Genomic DNA, 21,928 nt, shown 5'->3' with positions numbered 1-21,928 from the left:
AAAGAAATCTTAAAATGACAGAGACGTGTTCCCGGATTGAAAGGGTTAACGTGGGCCCTTAGTTGTCTCAAGGGTCGGCCGCTGTGATCCCCATGCAGTCACAACCCTGCTGCTCACTGATGTGTGAGTGCTTTTCCATCAGAGCATTCTTATCCCCCCCACATACAGTAACATATCGTCAGGCAAAAAAAACTTGTATCAACCAACTTTTTATGTAATCAAAGATCACCCAAAAAAAAAATGAATTCATGGATATCTTTTTGTTTTTGTCACATTTCTAAGCCAACCGACAGCGGTTCCGGTAGGAGACACAAATAGTCTCCTTTGTGTCTCCTACCGGAACCGCTGCCGGTCATCAAATTATTGGCTTAGGAATATGACAAAAACAAAAAATATCCATGAATTCAAGTCTCCATGGGGTGATAGAAAAAAAGGTAATTTTTGGGGGTGAACTATCCCTTTAATGCCCTACTTCGTCATACGATGGTGTTGCGCAAAAGTAGCAAGAATAGCAGATCTGCAAGCTCACACTATGTGTCGCGATGTGTTGTGAGCTTGTAGATTGGGCTGTGTGTCTGTAGGTTTTCTAAATATTTAGCAAATGAAAAGTAAAGACAAGATCTCGTGACTTTATGCATTCATTTCATATTTACATGTCAATTTAAGCTCTGATATGTATGTCAGACATACAGTACTCTAGTTATGTGACGAGTGTTGCTGTGTTATTAACTAATTTCAGACAGAAATAGATTTTCGTGACTTTTTCTTGCTTTACTGAACAATGGCACCTGGAGAGAAGACTCGGCCCCCGTAAAAAAAAAACGTATCAATTCAAGGTTTCCACCCGACAGCGAGGCTACTGTACCGTACTGAGCCATGACAAGGACAGGTTTTTCCTAACATCAGCTAAAATTCACGGAATAAAAAAAACCCTCGGAAAAACAAGGAATTGCTTGCTATGTGTACTATCGCTGTGCCCTTGAAATATTAAAGAGGACACGGGCTGTAAAAGGCCTTTTAGGGTTGCCCAAAATACAAGTAAATAATACAGTACAGGATTTAACCACTTAAACCCCAGCGTCGGTATTGTGGGGAAAGCTTTCGTTGAAAATAGCAGATCGACGCAATCGGCTATTTTCAGCGAAAGCTTTCCCCACAATAACAGAAAACAGAAAGGACACTGGTATAGAGCCCTGAGGTTGACTCCACTCAATCATATGGGATTTAAGTGGTTAAATGATCCTAGTGACCCACAGTAGAGCTCTATACTAGGTCCGTTCCTTTTATTCCCACGTGTCTTTACTGATAATACTGTAGCTGAGCTTGTAGATCTGCTATTTTCGCTGAATTTTCGTCCGAGAATGAGGGATGTTAGGGTTCATGTGGTTAAAAGTAGTGGTTCTCAACTCGGAGGGTCAAGAGTGGGTCAAGAGTGGGTCACGACGACGAGCCCAATCTGAGTGGGCCGTGGATGTGTGCTCTATTTTTGAAGTTCACAGAATTTCCAACGCTGCGCTTTTATTTTTTGAGACATTCAACGCAGGCTGTTTGGCTGTCAGCTTTTTTTTTCATGACAGACTGGTGACACCAATCACAGAGTTGTACAAATCAAATCAACACATTTAACCCATTCAATCCGGGAAAGCTATCTGTGTCACTTTAGATTTCTTTGGCTATTCAAAAATAGAGTACAGAAGTCCTGACGTCACTCGTTCATCCCCTGGTTCGTAAGGTAATGTCTCTATGGAGAATAACATTGGGTCATCTTAGAATCGTCTCATATAAGAATTGTGTTCCAAAAATAAACAAACTGTCTCTGCGATATTGTCAGGGAGGTGGTTCTGTATCGTTTATGATAGTCAGTTACTTATATTTGATACAGTCTGTTTCTGGCGAAAATGTAACTAATTCGGCGGAAGTAATATTAGCGTTTTCTCACCGTCAGCTGATGCTTCATATCCATTAGAGTCAAACCGCCGGGATCATTAGTTTATTTTTGGAACACAGTTCTTATTTGACGCGATATTAAACGTCTATGGGAATTCAGAACGGGGGTGGAAAACCGCGAGCCAGGTAGGATGTGTAAATTACGTCAGACTTCGGTGCTCTATAGCTCTATAGCTCATAGCTGCTATTTTTTTTTTAAAGAATCGTGACAATGTGTGCAAATCTTTGAATATATACATTTTTAACTCAAATATGGGGGTCCCTGGAATCAAATATTTTGAGATGGGGGGAGGGGGGTCCGTGGACAAATACATATCGTTTTGGGTGGTCCTTGACATGAAAAAGGTTTGAGGACCACTGATATTATAGCAACATACGTTTTAAAAAAAAAGGATTAGAAGATATTTGTAGAATCCCCAGATGCAAAGATTTGAGTTAAAAATGTTAGCTTTAAAAAACATATATATTCTAAGATTTGCACACATTGTATATCTATTTTTGAATAGCCCAAAGTATAAAATAATGGTTATAGCTATAAAAATCTAAAATTATACATTATACTTTCCCCAGATGGAATGGGTTAATGTCATCACAGCGTGCTAACATCTCATTCAAGCTTTCCTCACCATGGCCTCAAAACATGACACTGATTTTGATTCATTAAATATGGTTGTTACGCTGAAGACAGAAGACAGCCACATAGCCTTCAGTGTGCAGCAAAGTTAAATACAGCTTCTCCCACTTCTTCTTTGGATTATTAAAATGTTTTATTCCAAGGTTACTATGACGTATGACGGCGCCAAAACAACGTTTCAAAGTTATGGAAGACTGTATTTCAAGATAGGCTTATAATCTACCATATTATTATTGCTTTCTGTTGCACTCTTAAAATATTTTAAATGTCAGTTTTTTTTTACGTAAATGTTTGTATGCGTTTAGTAGGCTGTAACGTTTTCCCTCGTAAAAGAGATCTTGTATCTCAATGGGATTTCACACACAAAAATGTTGCTTAGATTAGATTTTTTTTTTGAAGCCCAGGAAGCAATAACTTTTTATGTCATAGTTATTTTTTTGGCACTTTTATTTGTTTCATCATCTGTTTAACTCTTTGACTGCGGTTGACTCGATAACGCGTCAATTGCTAGTTTGTCCAGTTGGCCGTCGATGCGCTAAATAGCAGATATACAAGCTCATAGCGCGGCACTCGGTGCGCGGACCCCCACATCTCAAAACATTTTGTGCCAGGAACCCCCAGAAGCAAAGATTTTAGTTAAAAATGCATAAGATTTGCACACATTTTCACTGTTTTTTCTTCTTAAAAAATAGCAGAACTACAAGCTCAAAGCTCATCTGCTATTTTTGAATAGCCAAAGACATCTAAAATTACACAGTTGCGTTCTCGTATTGAATTGGTTAAAAGCGTCATTGTTCATAAAGTAATTACAGTTAATCTCTTGCGATAGGTGGACGCGCCTTATTCGTCCAGCCAATCGAGCAGCAACACTCTGTCCAGCAACGCCTCTAGCTCCACCCACAGCGATGACAAGTGGTACGAGGTGGGCTCGCGGTCCCGGGTGCGACTGGACTCTGAGCTCAATGGATACCTGCAGGTAGGGCTAACTATCTTTCATCTTCTTAACCCATTAAGGCCTGATATGAGGTCGATTCTAAAAATGTCTTCTAAATCCTTGACAGTTTTCTGAAAAACATTATGTTGCTTTATATCGGTGGTCGTCAAACTTTTTCATGTCAAGGACCCCCAATATTTGATGTATTTGGCCACGGACCCCCATCTCAAAATATGTTGTTCCAGGGACCCCACAGGAGCAAAAACTTGAGTTAAAACTGTTATAAATATGTATATAAAAAATTGCAAAAAATGTCATGATTTAAAAAAAATATCTACAAGCGATGAGCTTGTATATCTGCTATTTCTGAGTAGCCAAAGTTAAAGTGGTTAAAATCTAAAATGACACAGATGCTTAACCGGTTTTAATGGGTCAATAGCGATTATTCTATCGACTACTTTTACTAGGGGGTCCTCATTTTTAACCACTTAGCTTTGGCTATTCAAAAATAGCAGATCTACAAGCTCATAGCGCGGCACTCGGTGCCGCGCTATGAGCTTGTAGATCTGCTATTTTTGAGAAATCTTGAAAATGTGTGCACGTCTTTGACTATAATTTTTTTAAGCGAACATTTTTAACTAAAATCTTTGCTTCTGGGGGGTCCCTGACACCCAAAAAAAAAATCAGATGGGGGTCCGCAGCCAAATGTATATCAATTTAGGGGTCCTTGCCATGAAAAAAAAGAAAAAACTACCAGCTCCATGTAACTGTCACACCCCCTATCCCCACCCTGCAGGGCACGTCGGCCGACAGCGGCATCGATGCCAGCTCCTTCACGGCCACCCAGAGCAGCACGGCCTCCTCCACCGGCGCCTTCAGCCGGGCCAAAGACAACAAGACCCCGTCGTCCTGGCAGGACGACCCGGCGCCGGGGGACCACCACCACCACCACAGGTCCTCCTCGGACACCTCCCCCCCTCCGCCGCCGCCGCCGCCAGACTCCCTGGTCCTCCCTCTGGGAGGCGGCGAGGGCCTGGCCAAGAGCCCCTCCTCCTCCTTCCCCCCCCTGGCCTCCGACAGCGGCTCCTACACCCTCAGCGACGCAGCCTCCCACTCCAGGTTAGGCCTGTCTCGGTTATTTATTAAGCATTGGATTAAAGGGATAGTTCACCCCCGAAATGTTTCTATCGATTAGTCCACCCCAGAGACTTGAATTCATGGATATTTTTTCCTAATCCAATAATTTGATGAGCGGTATAGGAGACACAAAGAGTCTCCTTTGTGTCTCCTACCGGAACCACTGGTCATCAAATTGTTGCCTTAGGAGTGCGACAAAAACAAAAAAAAATATCTATGAATTCACGTCTCCATGGGGTGACTTTTTTCTGATCGATAGAAAAAAAAACATTTTTAGATCCGGGAACGCATCTGTGTCATTTTAGATGTCTTTAGCTATTCAAAAATAGCAGATCTACAAGCACAGAGTGCCACGCTACGAGCTTATAGATCTGCAATTTAAAAAAAAAAATGTGTGTAAATGTTATATATGTTTAATTAAAGCGAACATTTTTAACTCAAATCTTTGCTTCTGGGGATTTTTTGAAAACAAACGTATGTTGCTATAACATCAGTGGTTCTCTCATGTCAAGGACCTCCCAAAATGATATGTATTTGTCCAACGGACCCCCCCATCTCAAAATATTGTGTTCCAGGGACCCCCACCAGAAGCAAAGATTTGAGTTAAAAATGTATATATACAGTATATGGGATGCCTGCTGGCCTAGCGGTCCGGGCGCATACCGATACCGCATATACTGGTAATCCAGCTTGACAGCCTGTCGCAGCGTCGACTCCCGATCCCGACTACCTTTGCTGTGTGTCACCCCCCCCCATCTCTCTCCCCATTTCCTGTCAGCCCACTATCCTATCAATAAAGGCAGAAAAAGCCCCCAAAAATATCTTTCATTTTTTATATATATATATATATATTCAAAGATTTGCCACACATTGCCACACATCAAAAATATCAGATGCTATCCGACGGTCCGACGTTTCCCTACGACTTGTGACCCAACGTGACAGCATACCCACCGCCCATTTCACGGCATATTTTCGTCAACAGACGCTTTCCAACACTTACCACCGCCGCCGACATCGGTGCGGTGGAGAGCCTTCTTAACACTGAGAGTATACGAATGGAACCAAATCGGCCTGTACACGGGTCCATTTGGTTCAATTTCGTACACTCTCCAGAGTTATGGGGGTCCGTGGTCCTAATGCATACCGAACTGGGGGTCCTATGAAATTCAAAAGTTTTGAGAAGCAACTGCTCTATTAGATTCCAGGTGCTTATTGCAGCCAAGGACTTTGTGCTGGCGTATCAATGTTTCATTAAACAGACAGTGATGCATTGTGGTCCACATATATCCCGTACCGTTCCCCAGGTGGGAAGAGTCCAAAGCACTGCGGTTTGGACTCTATAAAGGGGAGAGGTAGGTGTGTGTGTGTGTGTGTGTGTGTGTGTGTGTGTGTGTGGCAGCTCTTGAAGTTGGTAGGAATGCAGAATCAGCCTTCCTCCCTCTCCTCTTCACTGGGCCAGAAATAAATAACTCATCAGAACTGTACACTGGCAACTTTGTTTATAGCGCACACACACACAAACATAACTTTGCCGTTTGAAAAAATAGCAGAGCTTTCATGTCAAGCTGTGGGAAAATATTGTTTGGAAGAGTTAAGAATGAAGGAAAGTCCCAAGGACAGACCGTCTTATCTTTCATTTATGAATTCATGTGTTGGACTCATCTACACAAACAGTTGGATGGAATCAACAAAGAGTTGATTCCATACAGTGTCATTGATTCCATATAGCAGTGGTTCTCAACCTTTTCAGGCCACGACCCCCCATCATATTTGAACTGGCCACCTCCCACCCTGATAAGCACTTGAATTGTAGGAGTTGAGGCATTGCATTTAGTTTGACTCGGTTCCACAGATACATATTGTGAAAATAGCCGATCTACAAGCTTGTAGATCGGCTATTTTGGCCTCTTTCTTATATTATTTGACAATTATGTTGGCCAATGTTTGAGATTTTTTTTGTTTGTTCCTGCAGTAATGGTGTTTTTTTTTTCTTAACGTATTAAAAAGGTTTTAAATTTATCATTTAACTGTCATCTGGGGACCCCCCCCCAAAAAAGAATAATTTGGAGACCCCCGTGGGGTCTGAAAAACTTTTCGGTCCAAGGCCAAATACATGAAAAATTTTTTGACAAGCACTGCTTTAAAGACATAAATAATCTAATAAAACATATCTCTAACTTTCCTTCTGTCGTGTCCATCCATCCATCCATCTACGTATGCCTGTGTGTCCCCATGCAGCACCCTGAGCTCCGGCCACTCCGGCAGCCCCATGGGGGGCCAGGGGGGGGGCTGCAGCTCCAGCTCCCCCCAGGAGGAGGCCATCACCACCACCGGGACGGGGGCTGGGGGGGCCGCCGCCACCTCCCCCACCACGTCCCAGACGTCCCAGGGCTCGCTGTCTCCGGGGGGAGGACAGAAGAGCTTCTACCCACGCCAGGGGGCCACGTCCAAGTTCCTGATAGGCTGGAGGAAGCCCGGCGGCACCGTCAACTCCGTGGACTTTGGCAACACGCGCAAGTAAATATCACCACACAGAGAGAGAGAGAGAGAGAGAGAGAGAGAGAGAGAGGGAGGGACATATAAAGGTAGACGCCTCTTCCGGCTCTGCTGAGGCGTCTATATTCTCGTGCGCCATTTTGGAGAAGGCAAGCTTCCTGACTACTGGCCAATCACAGCGCGTATTTACCGGGACAGAATCTAGTTTTATAAAACTATAACGGGATGTTTTTATACAACTAGATTCTGACAAGTCCCGGAATAGACGCGTACAAAAGTAAAATATTTGCCTCATAGTTGTAGTGTAGTTACTAGTTCTACTACACTGTAGTAAAAGTATGAAAAATCCACAAACTTGTACTGAGTTACTTTCCACCACTGAGTATGAGGTGTTTTATTTAACATACAGCATCTGTGAATGTTTAACCCATGCGTCCTGCTGTGCTGGGTGTTGTGAGAAGAGTTGTGACTCTGTGTAGAAATGCTCCCTGCTGGGCTCAGGTGTTGTGAGAAGAGTTGTGACTCTGTGTAGAAATGCTCCCTGCTGGGTCAGGTGTTGATGTTTGACAGAGTGGAGGAAAGAGCTTGAATGAATATTGAGCAGCAGAGGCTTTACCTACTGACCTCTTACTGCACTTTGGTATTTAAATTGGACAACACTGCCGCCCTGTGGTGTTGACGAGTATTGATCGCAACATGCAACATTAGCTGTAGTGTCGCTATGTCCGCTTATTATAAGCGTTTTGTGAACGCTATAATGCTATACAAACAAACTAGTCTTGTCTAACATAAAGGCCTGTCACAATTATTACATAATCACAATTATTTGAGAAAATCTAAATTATTTTTGCTTAATTGTCATAATCGTTTCCATGTTGAATTTCTAAAATATATTTTCAGACATTTTCCAAAAATAGCAGAAATAGCAGATCTACAAGCTTACTATTTCCGCTATCATTTAAAAAAAGAATTCAAGCATATAATTATTAAATATGTCAGTAATGTCTTTATATACTCAAGTTTGTCATATTTGTTTTTTGATTATGAAGCCTAAAAGGCCAAACAGAAATGTCATTTTTATTCATAATGTTCCGAAAGTTCAATGGCAAAAACAACAACGAAATCGTTAAATCGCACTTATCTGTTCGACAGCTAATCGTCAGCTGAAATGGTGTAACGGTCACAGCCCTACTAACATAGCGGTGGGTCTCCTTGCCTCTCTCTTCTCTCAGGCGTCACCAGAGTGACGGTCTGCTGGGCGGTCAGCCCCAGCTCAGAGCCAACCTGAGGGGCTCCCAGTCCCCCCAGCGCCAGGCCCCCAAGTCCAGTCTGGAGGAGGACCTGAAGAAGCTCATTACACTGGACAGCCCTCCACCCACTGCCAAGGAGGACAAGGTACTGACTGAGATTTGGGTTAAAAAATATTGTTTCAAAAAAATGTATTCAAAATGTTCAAGATTTTTCAAAAATAGCCAAAGTATCAAATAATGGTTGTAAGCTCAGGCTGCCTATTTAAGTCATCAAGTCATCAAGTATTTTCTTATTTTTTTTATTCTTTATTCACCTGTAAAGGAATGTCATAGAAAAACGAAAATCCCTCCTTGTATTCAAGCCATCACTGTTTTAGTAAATGATAGATCGACATATAGACGATGATATCGTCTATGTCGGGTGGAAACCTCATACTGTAATGGTCCAAAACTGTTACTTTTCAGAATTCTAATTCAAAAGTAGCAAAAGCAAACGTAGCGCCGCCTTTCGAGCTTGCGGATCTTCTACTTTTGATGCTTTTGCGTGACGCTCTAGTACAGTGGTTTTCAACCAGTGGTCCGGGGACCACAAGTGGTCCTTGGGGGGCTACCAGGGGGTCCCCAGCTAAATTAGTTCACATAGCCTCAGAATCATTTTAACCACTTAGCTTTGGCTATTCAAAAATAGCAGATATACAAGCTCATAGCGCGGCACCGAGTGCGCTTGTAGATCTGCTATTTTTGAAAAATCTTGAAAATGTGTGCAAATCTTTTAATATATTAATTTTTCAAAGAGAACATGTTTAACTCAAATCTTTGCTTCTGGGGGTCCCTTGCACAAAACATTTTCAGATGGTGGTCCGCGGCCAAATGTAGGGGTCCCTGGCATGAAAAAGGTTGAAAACCACTGCTCTTGTATGATCAATTAGGCCGGGTGTTCATTTGCAAAAAAAACACAAAAAGTTAAAATAGGTTTCTGCACAACAGCAACAAAATGATAGATTGTATATGGCGATTGTGTTTTTTTTTGCCTTTTAAATAACCCTGCCCCCCCACCCCACTCATGTTGTCTCTTGTCGTCTCTGTCTCCAAAGCCTATGTTCCCGACGTCCGCGGCCAGCCGGCGGTCCATCCAGAGAACGCTGTCCGACGAGAGCATCTACAGCGGCCAGCGGGAGCCGTCGTTCTGCAGCGCCACGCGGGACCACGCCCCCCACGCCGACCTGCTGTTCAGCTGCTCCACCATGCCTCGCTCCCCCACCGCCCGCAAGGGACCCAGCCGCAGACCCTCGCACAAATCCCTGGGTGAGCCCCCCTCCCCCACCCACCAGCCCACCCACCTCCGATACCGTGTGACAGAAACATTGTTTCTCTGTATTTGAACTTTACGTAAAATGTATGCTTTACTTTGTCACATCACAACGTGTTGTGAACTTGTAGATGGGCAATTTCTTTTTTGGATAGAAATTCATTCATTATCTAAATCTGTAAAGTCATTCTGGTGGAGTCAAAAGTGCAATATTTGCCTCTGAGAAGTATGAAATATCAAAATAATTAGAATACTCAATTTTAAGCAAAAGTACCTCAAACGTGTACTAAAGTTAACAGTACATAAGTAGATGCACTGAGTTACTTTCTACCACCTTGCCATCGTACAGCTTGTCTGCATCATGGATTAAAGTTCTCAGACATCTCAGGCTGATGTCAGTCATTTGGATTCCATAGAAGCCAGCATGTCTTCTATGGAATCAAGCCTTGCCGAGGCCCATAGGGCATGAGCCTATCTCCTGTTTCTGTAGCGTGAGGCAGCTTGTAGTGGTGGGAAAAAACGTTCATTTCAGTGAACGAACGATTTAGTTCACGTTCACGGCAATGATTCGTTCAAATGATTCGTTCACGTTCTCGTTCAGTAGCGCTATTTTCTAGTGTTCAAAAGTATTGGCATCAAAATATACTTAAAGTACCAAAAGTAAAAGTACTAACATATTTGAAAATAGCCGATCTACAAGCTCACAACGCGTCGCGATGCGACGCGTTGTGAGCTTGTAGATCTGCTATTTTCAAATAGCCTAGGTATAAAATAGGGCTAAAGTGGTTAATGTATCTTTTATAATGTGTGTAAAACACCACCGCGGGAGCGTTTTTTTTTACGTTGCGCGTGAACGTAACAGTTTCAGAAAGTGAACGAGATCGTTCACGTTCATGGCAAATGAACTAGTTCTTTTGAACGAATCGATCATGAACAACACATCACTAGCAGCTTGATGTATAAGTACACCCTCTGGACATGACGCTATAGTATGTAGCAGGGAGTTACCCCCCCAATCCAACCGTTGATGCTGTGTGCCAAGCAGGGAGGCACTGGGTCCCATTATTAGAGTCCTTGGTATGACCCAGCCGGGAATTGAACCCCGACCTCCCAGTCTCAGGGCGGACACTCTAACCACTAGGTATGGAATCATGTTAGGCAGCGTAAATAGCCGATTTACAAGCTCTCGATGTGTCTGCGAGATTTTATTTAGTTTTAATCCATGTGTGTGCATTGTGTCCCACCAGGAGACCTGTCGGCTCCTGACAGCTCGGAGCAGGAGAGGAGGAGGCAGCAGCAGCAGCTGCAGGACCCCGGCCTCATGCCCCTGCCCGGCACCGGCTCTGACGGCCCGCTGGACTGGGCACACCTGGTGGACGCTGCCAAGGCCTTCGAGGGTAAGTACCGTATACCTAGCCTGGGACCAGACGAATCTGCCAGTGCAAAAAAAAAAATGCACTCGGCGATTTGGGTCTGGCACCGCTCCATAGAGAATCCATTTCCTGCTCCAGAAGACGGGGGTGACCAGTATTCAAATATGGGAGACTGTAATTGGTAGTTGGTTTGTAGGTCTAACCAATTGCGTCGAGAGTCATTGTTTTGATCCCGCCCCCTTGGAAAAAAAACTTCCTCATAGAAGCACCAGACTCATATCCACGGAGTGATATAGTCTGGGTACGCCAGGCTACCGTACTGTATACCACCACCATCAACCACACTGTTTATTGTGTTTTTGGCATTGAACATTATGAATACATGTTTTATTTCTGTTTGGCCTTTTAGGCTTCGTTATCAAAAGTTGCACAGGGCTTGCACACTTTTGCTGTTTTTGAATGTTTTTGAATCCTGAAACGTAACAGTTTTGGACCTAGAGATATATGTCCAAAATTGCTTTTCAGGATTCAAATTAAAAAATGGCAAAAGTATCAGATCTACAAGCTCGAAACGCGGTGCGGTTTTCGAGCTTGTGGATGTGCTACTTTTGATGCTTTTGTGTGACGCTGTTAGTATGATCAAGTAGGGCGTTATTTTACGAAAAAAAGTTTAAAACACAAAAAGTTAGAATATGGAGATAAGAGGTTTCTGCACCGACAGCAACAACATAATGTATAGTTTGCAGCCCTAGAACAGATGGCTGTGATGAGAGTGTTTGATGATGTGTGACTGTGTTTCTCATGCATATCCTGGAGGGAGGGAAGCTCACCTCCTACCATGCACTGAGCTGTCCCAACCACTCTCTGTAGTGCTTTGTACTTCATGTACATGTTCCTGAACGTTATCCAATATTAACCCATTAAGACCCGGAACGCATCTGGGTCATTTTAAGATGTCCTTGGCTATTAAAAAATAGCAGATATACAAGCTCATGAGCTTGTAGATATGCTATTTTTTTGCAAAATCGTGAAAATGTGTGCACATTTTTGAATCTATATATATATATATATATATATTTTTTTTTTTAAGCGAACATTTGTAACTCAAATATTTGCTTCTGGGGGTCCCTGGAACAAAATATTTACAAATGTTCGCTTTAACAAATACTGTGTATATTTAAAGATTTGCACAAAAAAGCAGATCTACAAGCTCGTAGCGCGGCGCCGAGTGCCGCGCTATGAGCTTGTATATCTGCTATTTTTGAATAGCCAAAAGCTATTTTTGAATAGCCAAAGAATCTAAAATGACACAGGTGCGCTCCCGATCTTAATGGATTAATGACAATTGACTGCTCAACTCTCTCTCTACCTTTCTCTCTTTCTCTCTCTGTCACACACACACACACACACACACACACACACACACACACACACACACACACACACACACACACACACACACACACACACACACACACACACACACACACACACACACACACACAGACAGGCATGCAATGCTCATTTGGTATGTTCTTGCACTCTATTTCAATGACGTGACGCGCACGTCGCTTAACACCTACACTGCAAGTCTCACACAATGGACAATTGATATGCATCTAGGCTTATTCCTATGTTAATTCGCTAGGTGTGAGTCCGGAGCCTTTGAAAACTTTGTTGAGGTGCGAATTAAAGTAGTTTTAAATCTATGCGTGTGCCTGCGTGTGCTCCTGGTCAAATAGGTTCCGGCATGGCGTGCAAGGCCGTCCAGTGAGCATTGCACCCGTGCACATAGATCGGGGTGGGGTGGGGTCTCTCACTCCCTCTCTCACTGTCCCTCAGGTTGACTTAGGCAGAAAGTGCTTTTAAGACAACTTTTTGACTTAGGCAGAAATGGTGTAGGCATAAGGCAGGGTGAAGCAGCAGTGTTATTAGGAGTAGGAGTAGAGTTACCGTAAGCAGATATAAATAAAGGCAGATAAACATGACTTAGACAAAATTATTTGATGATTTTTTTGTTTCTTCTTTCCTGAAAACCATAAAAATATTCGTGACTAACGAGGCTAACGAAAGCAGCGGAAAAAAGCAGCCTTGCATGGTTTCCTCTGCCATCGGTGTGTGTGTGTGTGTGTGTGTGTGTGTGAGAATGGGGGAAAATGTTGAAAAGAGCCTTGGATAAAGACGCTATATAAATGCACCATTTACCATTTAAAATCATCACACTACCACACAACACAATGCAAACAATACAATACAAGCACACTGCTGCTGCGTGGTGGTAACAACAACAATACAATCAAATTGTCCAGAATATAATAAACCACAGAACAATCCCTGTGCATTGTTCTAAATCTGCTAGCACTAAGGGCTTCAGTGAACCCAGCCAAACTGTTGGCTAGATTCTACTGTATACCAAAATAACAGCTTGTTATCTGTCCAGAAGCAACGGAGAGAGCCGCGCTTCTGTCTTATAATCCCTCAGTTCTCTATCCGTGTTCACGCTGTGTTATTATTGATTGATCCTGTACCGCTCTCTGTTTTTCTGTGTTTGTTATTCTAGTATTTCTCTGTGTTTTTTTTCGCATATCGTCTCTGTTCGGGTAGAAACCTAGCATGTCCAAAACTGTTACTTTTCAGGATTACAATTCAAAAACATCAAAAGTAGCAGATCTGCAAGCTCAAAACGCATCGCTTCGCGCCGCGTTTTGAGCTTGCAGATCTGCTACTTTTGATGTTTTTGTGTGACGCTAGTGTGCTCAAGTAGGGCGTTGATTTACGAAAAAGCACAAAAGGTTAGTACATACATGGAGATAAGAGTTGTCTGCCCGACAGCAACGATACACTGTTGTTGACAGCAGCCGAATAGCAACGTTTGAAGGTGCTGGCTTTTTGGGCTTTCTGTCTATACTAACTAACAGTGGTGTAAAGTAACTAAGTGCATTTACGCAAGTACCGTACTTAAGTACAATTTTGAGGTACTATTACTTTAATGTAGGAGCTTGTAGGTGGGCTATTTTCACTGAATGTTCGCCCCCAGGTCCTCATTGATTGATTCATGTTGTGGTTTTCGGGGCAGGAAAATGTACAGGAAATGAGAACCACATTATTTGCCTGCACTACTACTACTAATTACTTAGTAGTAACTAATCTGTCACTATAAGTACTTTTACTTAAACTTACGTACTGTCTTATCCTTATTTTATCTGACTTTTTTATGCATTACTTGACTACCGTATTTTATCTATTACCTTGCATGCCCTGACTTATATTCTTCCTTACAAGCATTACAGTACAAGCATTACAACAGCTGCTACCGGCTGGGTTTTACAGTTAAACTGACAAACTCATTATTGTCATCTTTATTATAACCAGAAGAGGGCACTGCTGTTCTTCCATTATCTCACTCCACCTTTGTATGGCCAGGCTGTGCTTGTGCTTAAATAGAGCTGCAATGAAGAAGTGCATTTAAATACATTTGTTTAACAACTTAAACCCTATTTTATTTTATTCGCACAACGGTGCCATGCAAAAATTGTTAAAATAAACAAATCTACAGGCTCATAACGCGTTGCATCACGACACATTGTGAGCTTGTAGATCTCTCCAAAATAGGGATCGATAATTAACCGATAAAAATGATTGATTATCAATGTATTATTTTTATTTTCGATTAAATTGACGCATCTCTGTCATTTTAGATGTCTTTGGCTAAATGTAAAGTCTTTGTTTTCTGTGTGTTCAGAGCAGAGACTGGTGATTCTAGCTGCCCAAGAGGAGGAGAACTCCAGGGCCGACAGCGCGGCCTCGTCCTCCAGCACCCAGCAGGCCGAGCCCCAAACTGCCCCCCACAGACAGCCCTCACCTGGGTAGGTGACCTCACTGTGATTCAGAGATGATGTGATGCTCTGCTATGCCTTGGCAGTTTTTGTAACTTAAGTAAAAGTATCAATACTGCAATGTAGAAATACATGTAAAAGTATGGAATTCAAAATTTACTTGAGTAAAAGTACAAAAATATTGGTATCAAAATGTACTTAAAAGTACCAAAAGTATAAAGTACTCATTATGCAGAATGTCCCATTTCACAAGTTTTCAAATGTATACAAATCTTTTTGAAAATAGCCGATCAACACGCTCACAATGCGTCGCGATTCGCTTTGTGAGCTTGCAGATCGGCTATTTTTTAATGGTCGAAATGTATATAGGGCTGAAGTGCGTAATGTATGTTTTGTAATAATAATCAAAATCTACAAAGTAACTGGTAACTAAACGTTTTGAAATAAGTGTTGTGGAGTAAAAGTACAATATTTGCCTCTGAGATGTAGTGGAGTGGAGTCAAAGTACTGAAAATTGGAAATTGTCCAGGAAAGTAAAAAATGCACCACTGTGCCTCGGCTCAGGTTTTTAAATGTTCTGGTGTATTCCTCCCCACAGTGAGAGCCCAGCCAGTCTTATGGGGAAGGTGAGCCAGCTGGAGTCCATGGTGAAGCTGCTACAAGATGACTTGAAGAAGGTGAGAGACCTTGTACCTTCATTCCCTTGTTTTTAAAATGTCTGCAAGGACTAGAGCCAGTAGACAGCTGCTATCTTTCAAAAACACATGTATTAGCTTGTAGAACCGCTATTCGTTTTTGAAAAGACGGAGATCTCCGTCAATGGCGGTCAACGGTTGGATTTGAAATGACGGAGATCTCCGTCAATGGCAGGGAATGTGTTAATACTGTATTACGGTAGTGTGATTCAGGTTGCAGCAGTGCTGTGTGGTACACGTAGAGTTTTAAAGGCCTCGAAAACCATTATTTGTGTGCGTTTTGTCGCCACCAGGAGAAGGATGCAAAGACCTCGCTTGCGGTCCAGGTGCAGAGCTTGCGGGAGGACAACCAGCGTCTGCAGGAGGAGTCCTACAGCGCCTCGGCCAAACTGAAGAAGTTCACCGAGTGGGTCTTCAACACCATCGACATGAACTGAGTGGGTCTTCAACACCATCGACATGAACTGAGTGGGTCTTTAACACCATCGACATGAACTGAGTGGGTCTTCAGCACCATCTACATGAACTGAGAAGAGACGCAACCCGACACAAACACCTCCGACAGAGAAAGCCGCCGACGCGACCCCCGACTCGATGTTGGACTCATTATTAGACACTGCCTGACGACATAAAATAACACAACATCATCCAAACCATCGCGAATGAACCGCCTCGGCACGGACGACGAGCCGCGGGAAAAAGACGTTGTACTATCGACGCGGACCACGCGACTTTGGATCTTCTACAACGACGCCAACACAAACTCGCCATTCTTCTGACGACACGGAGGGATTGTTGTTATGTACAGTCGATGTTTCGTGGGAAACTTAAAAAGATGTTGGATGGAACATGAGGAGTCAAGCGAGAGGAGTTTGGACAGCTGTGGTTCTGACAGATGTGATGAGCATGAGGTCACTTCCCTGGGATTTGCTGAGAATTGATGCTCCTTTGTGTCCAATCTGATGGATAGTACGGCGTCCCTGCATGACCGACAGAAAGATTTACGTTTAAGTTTTAAGTTTTACTTAACCAGTGGTTCCCAAACTTTTTATTTATTTCAAGGACTCCCAGTTTCGTATGCATTATGGCCACGGACCCTCATAACTCTCTGAGTTACAGACCTGTAAGGGTCCATTTGGTTCCTAGCTATCACTACCCTCAAGGGCCCTGGGGGTCCCCGGACCCTCCCTCTAGGGAGTTCAGTATGTCAATGATGTCCCATTTAATCCCTGTGATTAGGTCTCAAATTCCTAAATCAAATGACTAAATTAAAGTGCAATCTTGCCATGATGCAACTCCAAATATCGCAGAGATTTTTTATATCTCAGCGTTTTTTAAATCTAGTTGCTCCGTAGATTAAAATAATGTATTATGCAAAATATTCTCCCTATTGACACACATCGCATTACATTGCGTTAATAAACATGTCTCAAAGACACAATCTTAGCACACAAATGAATGTGAACTAAATGGATTCTGCTAGTGTAGAGTACAGTATAAAGTTCCAAAACCCGGTCCAGTGTTTTCTTTTTTTTTCTCCATCCATTTAAAATGATTAACGGTACTATCGCAGCTTCTTACACGTGCAGTAACAAACATGGTGATTTAGTCTTGGAGGAATACCTGCTGGATCTTCTTCCTAATTCAAGTTTTTTTCCTTTTGCAATTTGGCAGAATCCACATTGCTGACGTTCGTTTGTGTGCTAAAAGCGCGACTTAGACAGGTTTCACTGTACAAAGTCAATAGGGAGAATATTTTTGAATTATCCATTTTGAATCAATCATGTAACTATTGAAGATATCCCCTCAATATTCACAGAGTCACATCATAGCAAAGTCACTAAACAACCCAAACCTCTACCAAAGTTAAATTATGCTTCAATTGCGGTTCTCAAAATGGGGTCCAAGGGGAGCCTCTGGGTTCTTTGAGGGGGTCCCAAATGGACTGTAACTATGAGAGTGTACAAATGGAACCAAATGGACCCTTACAGGTCTGTAACTCTGAGAGGGTACAAACAGAATCTTTGAGATTAAAAAGGTTTGAGAACCACTGCTTTAAATAAATAACAGAAGTCTTGGTACTGCACCTGGCTGTAGCTGAACAGATAATGTTTTGAGTTTTTGTATAGGAACAAGGTAAGAATATGTAGTGTCCTCCCATGTGCTTCCTTTTGCCCCCTTCAATCAGAAAAACAATCTATTTTGGAACGAATGAAAAGATTGGAGACGGAATGGAGAGGATGGGAGACCGCACACGTTTCTCAACGTCTGGTCCAGGGGCCCCACCAAGGGTCCAAATGGGACCCTTACGGGTCTGAGGATGACTCTTGAGAGTTTACAGTTGGAACCATTTTTAATCTTTGGGACCCCCCAATCGACACTGTACAATTCTCAGCAGGAATTTGACTTTACAGACCCGTTAAGCCAAACGTCCATTTGGACACCCCCTGGACCCTACATTGAGAACAAGTGTGGGTAGAGTATGGGTACAGAAGATGTTTATTTGAACCCCGGAGAAGACGGGTAAACACAGGCGGCCTCGTATGGGCCTTGGAAAAGATGATAAAAGAATATACTATTATAACTGTGAGGTGAAAGTGCCTGTGTGTTGTTCAAATCAAAAAGAGTTGTACTTGTGTATCAAAAATGTATAATGTCTAGAGGATTCATGCAAATACTGTAAAACTCACAAAGGACTACTGGTCAAGAGCCGACGAGAAATATATAATTATGAAAACAAATACTATGTGGGTGCCATAACAATGATAAAAGACCACGAACGGTCCGTCATCAAAATATTGACATGTATTTTGTATATATACATATGATTAAGGTGTATTTTGTTACCTATGACATGGGCACTCTATTACAGAGTATTTTTTTGACGAATATGATATTGAGAGAGCAAAGTACTATGCCATTATGCCAAATACATAATGTCAAATACAGTCTTCTGTATGAGGGAATGGCTGTGTGCGGAGAGACACTGTAACTGGAAACCGATTTTGACTGGAGGAGGGGAAAAAAAGAAAAGAAAGGAAGCTTCTAAATTAATTTAATAATTATAATTATGTATTCTTTGTCCTGAGAGTAATATGATTTGTGGTCCCAGCCGTGGCGTGGCTATAACTGTAACTGCACTGACTTGCTGGACAGTGCCACCTAGTGTTGACAACATGTAAAATGATACATGGAACCAATGTCCCTCTTCATCCATAGCAATGGTTCTCAATTTTTATTTTTTATTTCAAGGACCCCCATAACTCTGAGAGTGAACGAATGGAACCAAATTTCCATTTGTACGCTCTCGGAGTTACAGCCCTGTAAGGGTCCATTTGGAACGCCCTCAAGGAACGCCCTGAGGGTCCCTGAACCCCACTTTGAGAACCACTGCTCCATAGCATGGTAAAAGACTGTCACCAGAGAAATGTGACCCTTAACGCTCCCTGTAGATTGAATCGGTACTATATACAATAATGGGACGACGCGTAAAGACGTTTTTTGACGAAATTCCCTGATATTCCAGCTCTCAAGAGTTGTATATAGTAGGCTTAACTTAATAGTCCGTCATAGGACGGTGTCTCGTGCCGTGAATAGCAGATCTACAAGCTCGTTGTGAGCTTGTAGATCGACTATCGGCGTCGCGCGACACCGTCGAACGACTAAAGTAAACCTCAGGCTTAAGCCTGCTCCCAAGCCCAGTCCTTTTTCTTTTTTTTTATTAGATCAGAGACCGCGGGAATATTATGAGATATGATCCATATTTAAACCCTCAATACTGTTTCCTTTTCTACCCTGATACTGTACAACCTGTATATATAAGAGAGAGACGTCTGATGCTCATCTGAGTTTGCACCTTCTTTATTTTATTTTATTTCTTTTCCTTTTGTTTTTAAGACTTGGCTATTCTTCTTCATGCAGTTGTGCTTTTAGGTTCTGATTTTGTGCTTCGTCACTCGACGGCGTCGCGCGGCGAACATAGCCGATCTACAAGCCTATACAGCCCGCCACATCCGCTCGTGGGCTCGTAGATCGGCCACGTTCAACACGCGACACAGTATAAGAGGCCATGTGTCCAGAGAAAGCTTTTTTGTTTTTTGGTCGCTGCCAACGCCGCCTGCCATGCATTTCTATTGTAATGACCCGCTGGAGTGCTCCTCCTCTGGCCAGCACAGAGTATCGTGGTTAAGCGCTCTCGGGGTCATATCTTGCGCGCCGCCTTACCCCTTATGCCTTAACTTTTTGCCATTTTTTAAACTATTTTTGAAAAACATTTTTAAAATAGTTCAAATAACCGATCTACAAGCTCACAACGTGTTGATGTAGCTCCAGCTAGTTTCAGTATTCTTAAATGCTTTTCAAAATAGTAAAAAATGCCCAAAAAGTTTAGGCATAAGGGGGTAAGGCGGCGCGCAAGATATAGGGCCCTCTGGACATGATATCGTCTCTGTCGGGTGGAAACCTCATATGTCCAAAACTGTTACTTTTCACGATCCAAATTCAGAAATAGCAAAAGTAGCAGATCGACAAGCTCAAAACGCGTCGCTTCGCACCACGTTTCGAGCTTGTAGATCTGCTGCTTTTGATGCTTTTGTGTGACGCTGTAGTATGATCAAGTAGGGCATTCATTTCCGAAAAAAAACACAAAGTTTGAAATATGGAGATGGGAGGTTTCTGCCCGATGGCGAAGATATCTAAAGCGTATCCTCCAAAATGCTTTCTGTGGACACGGACCCTAAATCAGGGCTTTAATGTTTTACACCATCAGACATCAACAGGGGAGACAGACAGAAAAAAAGAGGCAAGGGGGGGGGGGGGTCATGACATGAGTAAAAGTGAGTCGCAGGCTCAAACTCGAGACACAATATGAGCACACGGCATGCCCCCTCCTTCCCCCCCAGCCCGTTAATGCCTACTTTATACTCTGTAGTACTAAGGTGTCGCTTGCCAAAAAAATTACTGATAGCTACAAGCTATACTACCCTTTGTACGATGGAGCGTAAGATAAGCCTTACACTAAACAGAGTGCCCTTGCACCTTCATTTCTCGACATGTGTGAGTGTGACGGCATGTGTTTCTGTTTCCTTTGAGATGTAATGTGTAAAAAACAAAAAAAATGTTTATATCTATTAAAGATATTTTGTTCAATTTGACTTTTTGGTCTTTCGAGCTACAGACTTAAATACGTTTTGTGATACAGTAGGTGTTATTGTCGTATACTGTGCCTCCAGACCAGATTTCCATCCAGACTTGTCACCTTAGTCTGGTGTCGGTGGTTCTCAACCTTTTTTTATGTAAAGTCCAAGTCCATTGATAGTCCACAGACCCCCATTTTGTCTCTGGAACCCAGGGGTGCATTACCGCACGGGCCTACGGCTACCAGCGCCCCTAACTCACCGTTTAACTTTTGCATTTGTTGTCAAAGTGCTTAGTCATTCATGTGTGTCAATAACTGATGGAATAGCCTAAACATTACCTTTGAAGATGTCACAAGAAACCTTTTAAGTGAGTTTTCATGCTGACAGTTTTTCTCTAGGACTTTTGAGGGACTTGCAAAAGAACAAGTGAAAATTGTCCTGTGCACTTACCCATCCTATAACTACGTGGAGCAGTGAGCAGCCTTTCTACAGCTGCTCGGGGAGCAATTAGAGGTTAAGAGTCTTGCTCAGGGACACATTAATGGTCTGGAATCAAAACCTGGGACAACTAGAGCCTCTGGCTTCCCAGGCGGGCTCACTAACCACTCGGCTATGTCCACCCCCCCAACATCTGGTGTTGGTGTTCTGTGTAGCTTGTGCCTGTGCCCTGTACATCCTCTTGCAGTTGAAAATAGCTGTCGTCGTGTCGATCTGGGAACCCATTCGGTAAAAAGGTTTTTGCCTCTGGGGGCACCAGCACCACCACCCTTTTTTGTGTAGAAACGGGAATTCGGTTTGGCTCCTCCCCTTTCTTAGTCCACTTCCTCCCGGCTGCTTCTTTATTCCTACTAACAGCAACACTGCACGTTTAGGGGAGTGGTGCTGACAGAGAGATTATTGTGGTGTTGACTGCAAGTCAGTGTACCTGCCGGGGGCTGCGGACGAGGGTCCCCAGTTACTGTAGGTATGCATTAGGCCAGTGGTTCTCAAACTGTTTAATTCCAAGGACCCCCATAACTCTGAGACTGTACAAATGGAACCAAATGGACCCGTACGGGTCCATTTGGTTTCATTTGTACACTCTCAGAGTTACAGACCTGTTAAGGGTCCATTTGAAACCCCCTCAAGGAACCCTGCATTAGGCCATGGACCCCCATAACTCTGAAAGTGTAAAAA

The 21,928-nt window shown here is 42.9% G+C and overlaps 1 protein-coding gene across 1 annotated transcript in view; it reads left to right on the top strand.

Moving 5' to 3' along the window:
* LOC311036623 (signal-induced proliferation-associated 1-like protein 1) overlaps positions 1 to 20,762 on the top strand; it is a 125,197-nt gene extending 104,435 nt beyond the window's left edge. The window contains exons 23-31 of the mRNA XM_084045447.1: positions 3,411 to 3,557; positions 4,312 to 4,634; positions 6,894 to 7,172; positions 8,384 to 8,546; positions 9,496 to 9,706; positions 10,958 to 11,107; positions 14,826 to 14,949; positions 15,518 to 15,596; positions 15,908 to 20,762. Of these exons, the coding sequence (XP_083901573.1) occupies positions 3,411 to 3,557; positions 4,312 to 4,634; positions 6,894 to 7,172; positions 8,384 to 8,546; positions 9,496 to 9,706; positions 10,958 to 11,107; positions 14,826 to 14,949; positions 15,518 to 15,596; positions 15,908 to 16,051 (1,620 nt within the window). The 3' untranslated portion in view covers positions 16,052 to 20,762. The remainder of the gene's footprint in view (positions 1 to 3,410; positions 3,558 to 4,311; positions 4,635 to 6,893; positions 7,173 to 8,383; positions 8,547 to 9,495; positions 9,707 to 10,957; positions 11,108 to 14,825; positions 14,950 to 15,517; positions 15,597 to 15,907) is intronic.
* Positions 20,763 to 21,928: the final 1,166 nt, after the last annotated feature.

This window comes from Gymnoscopelus microlampas, assembly GCF_963454915.1.
Source record: "Gymnoscopelus microlampas genome assembly, chromosome: 20".
NCBI lineage: Eukaryota > Metazoa > Chordata > Actinopteri > Myctophiformes > Myctophidae > Gymnoscopelus > Gymnoscopelus microlampas.
Note: the sequence above shows the minus strand (reverse complement) of the source record. Positions and strands in the feature narration are given on the sequence as shown.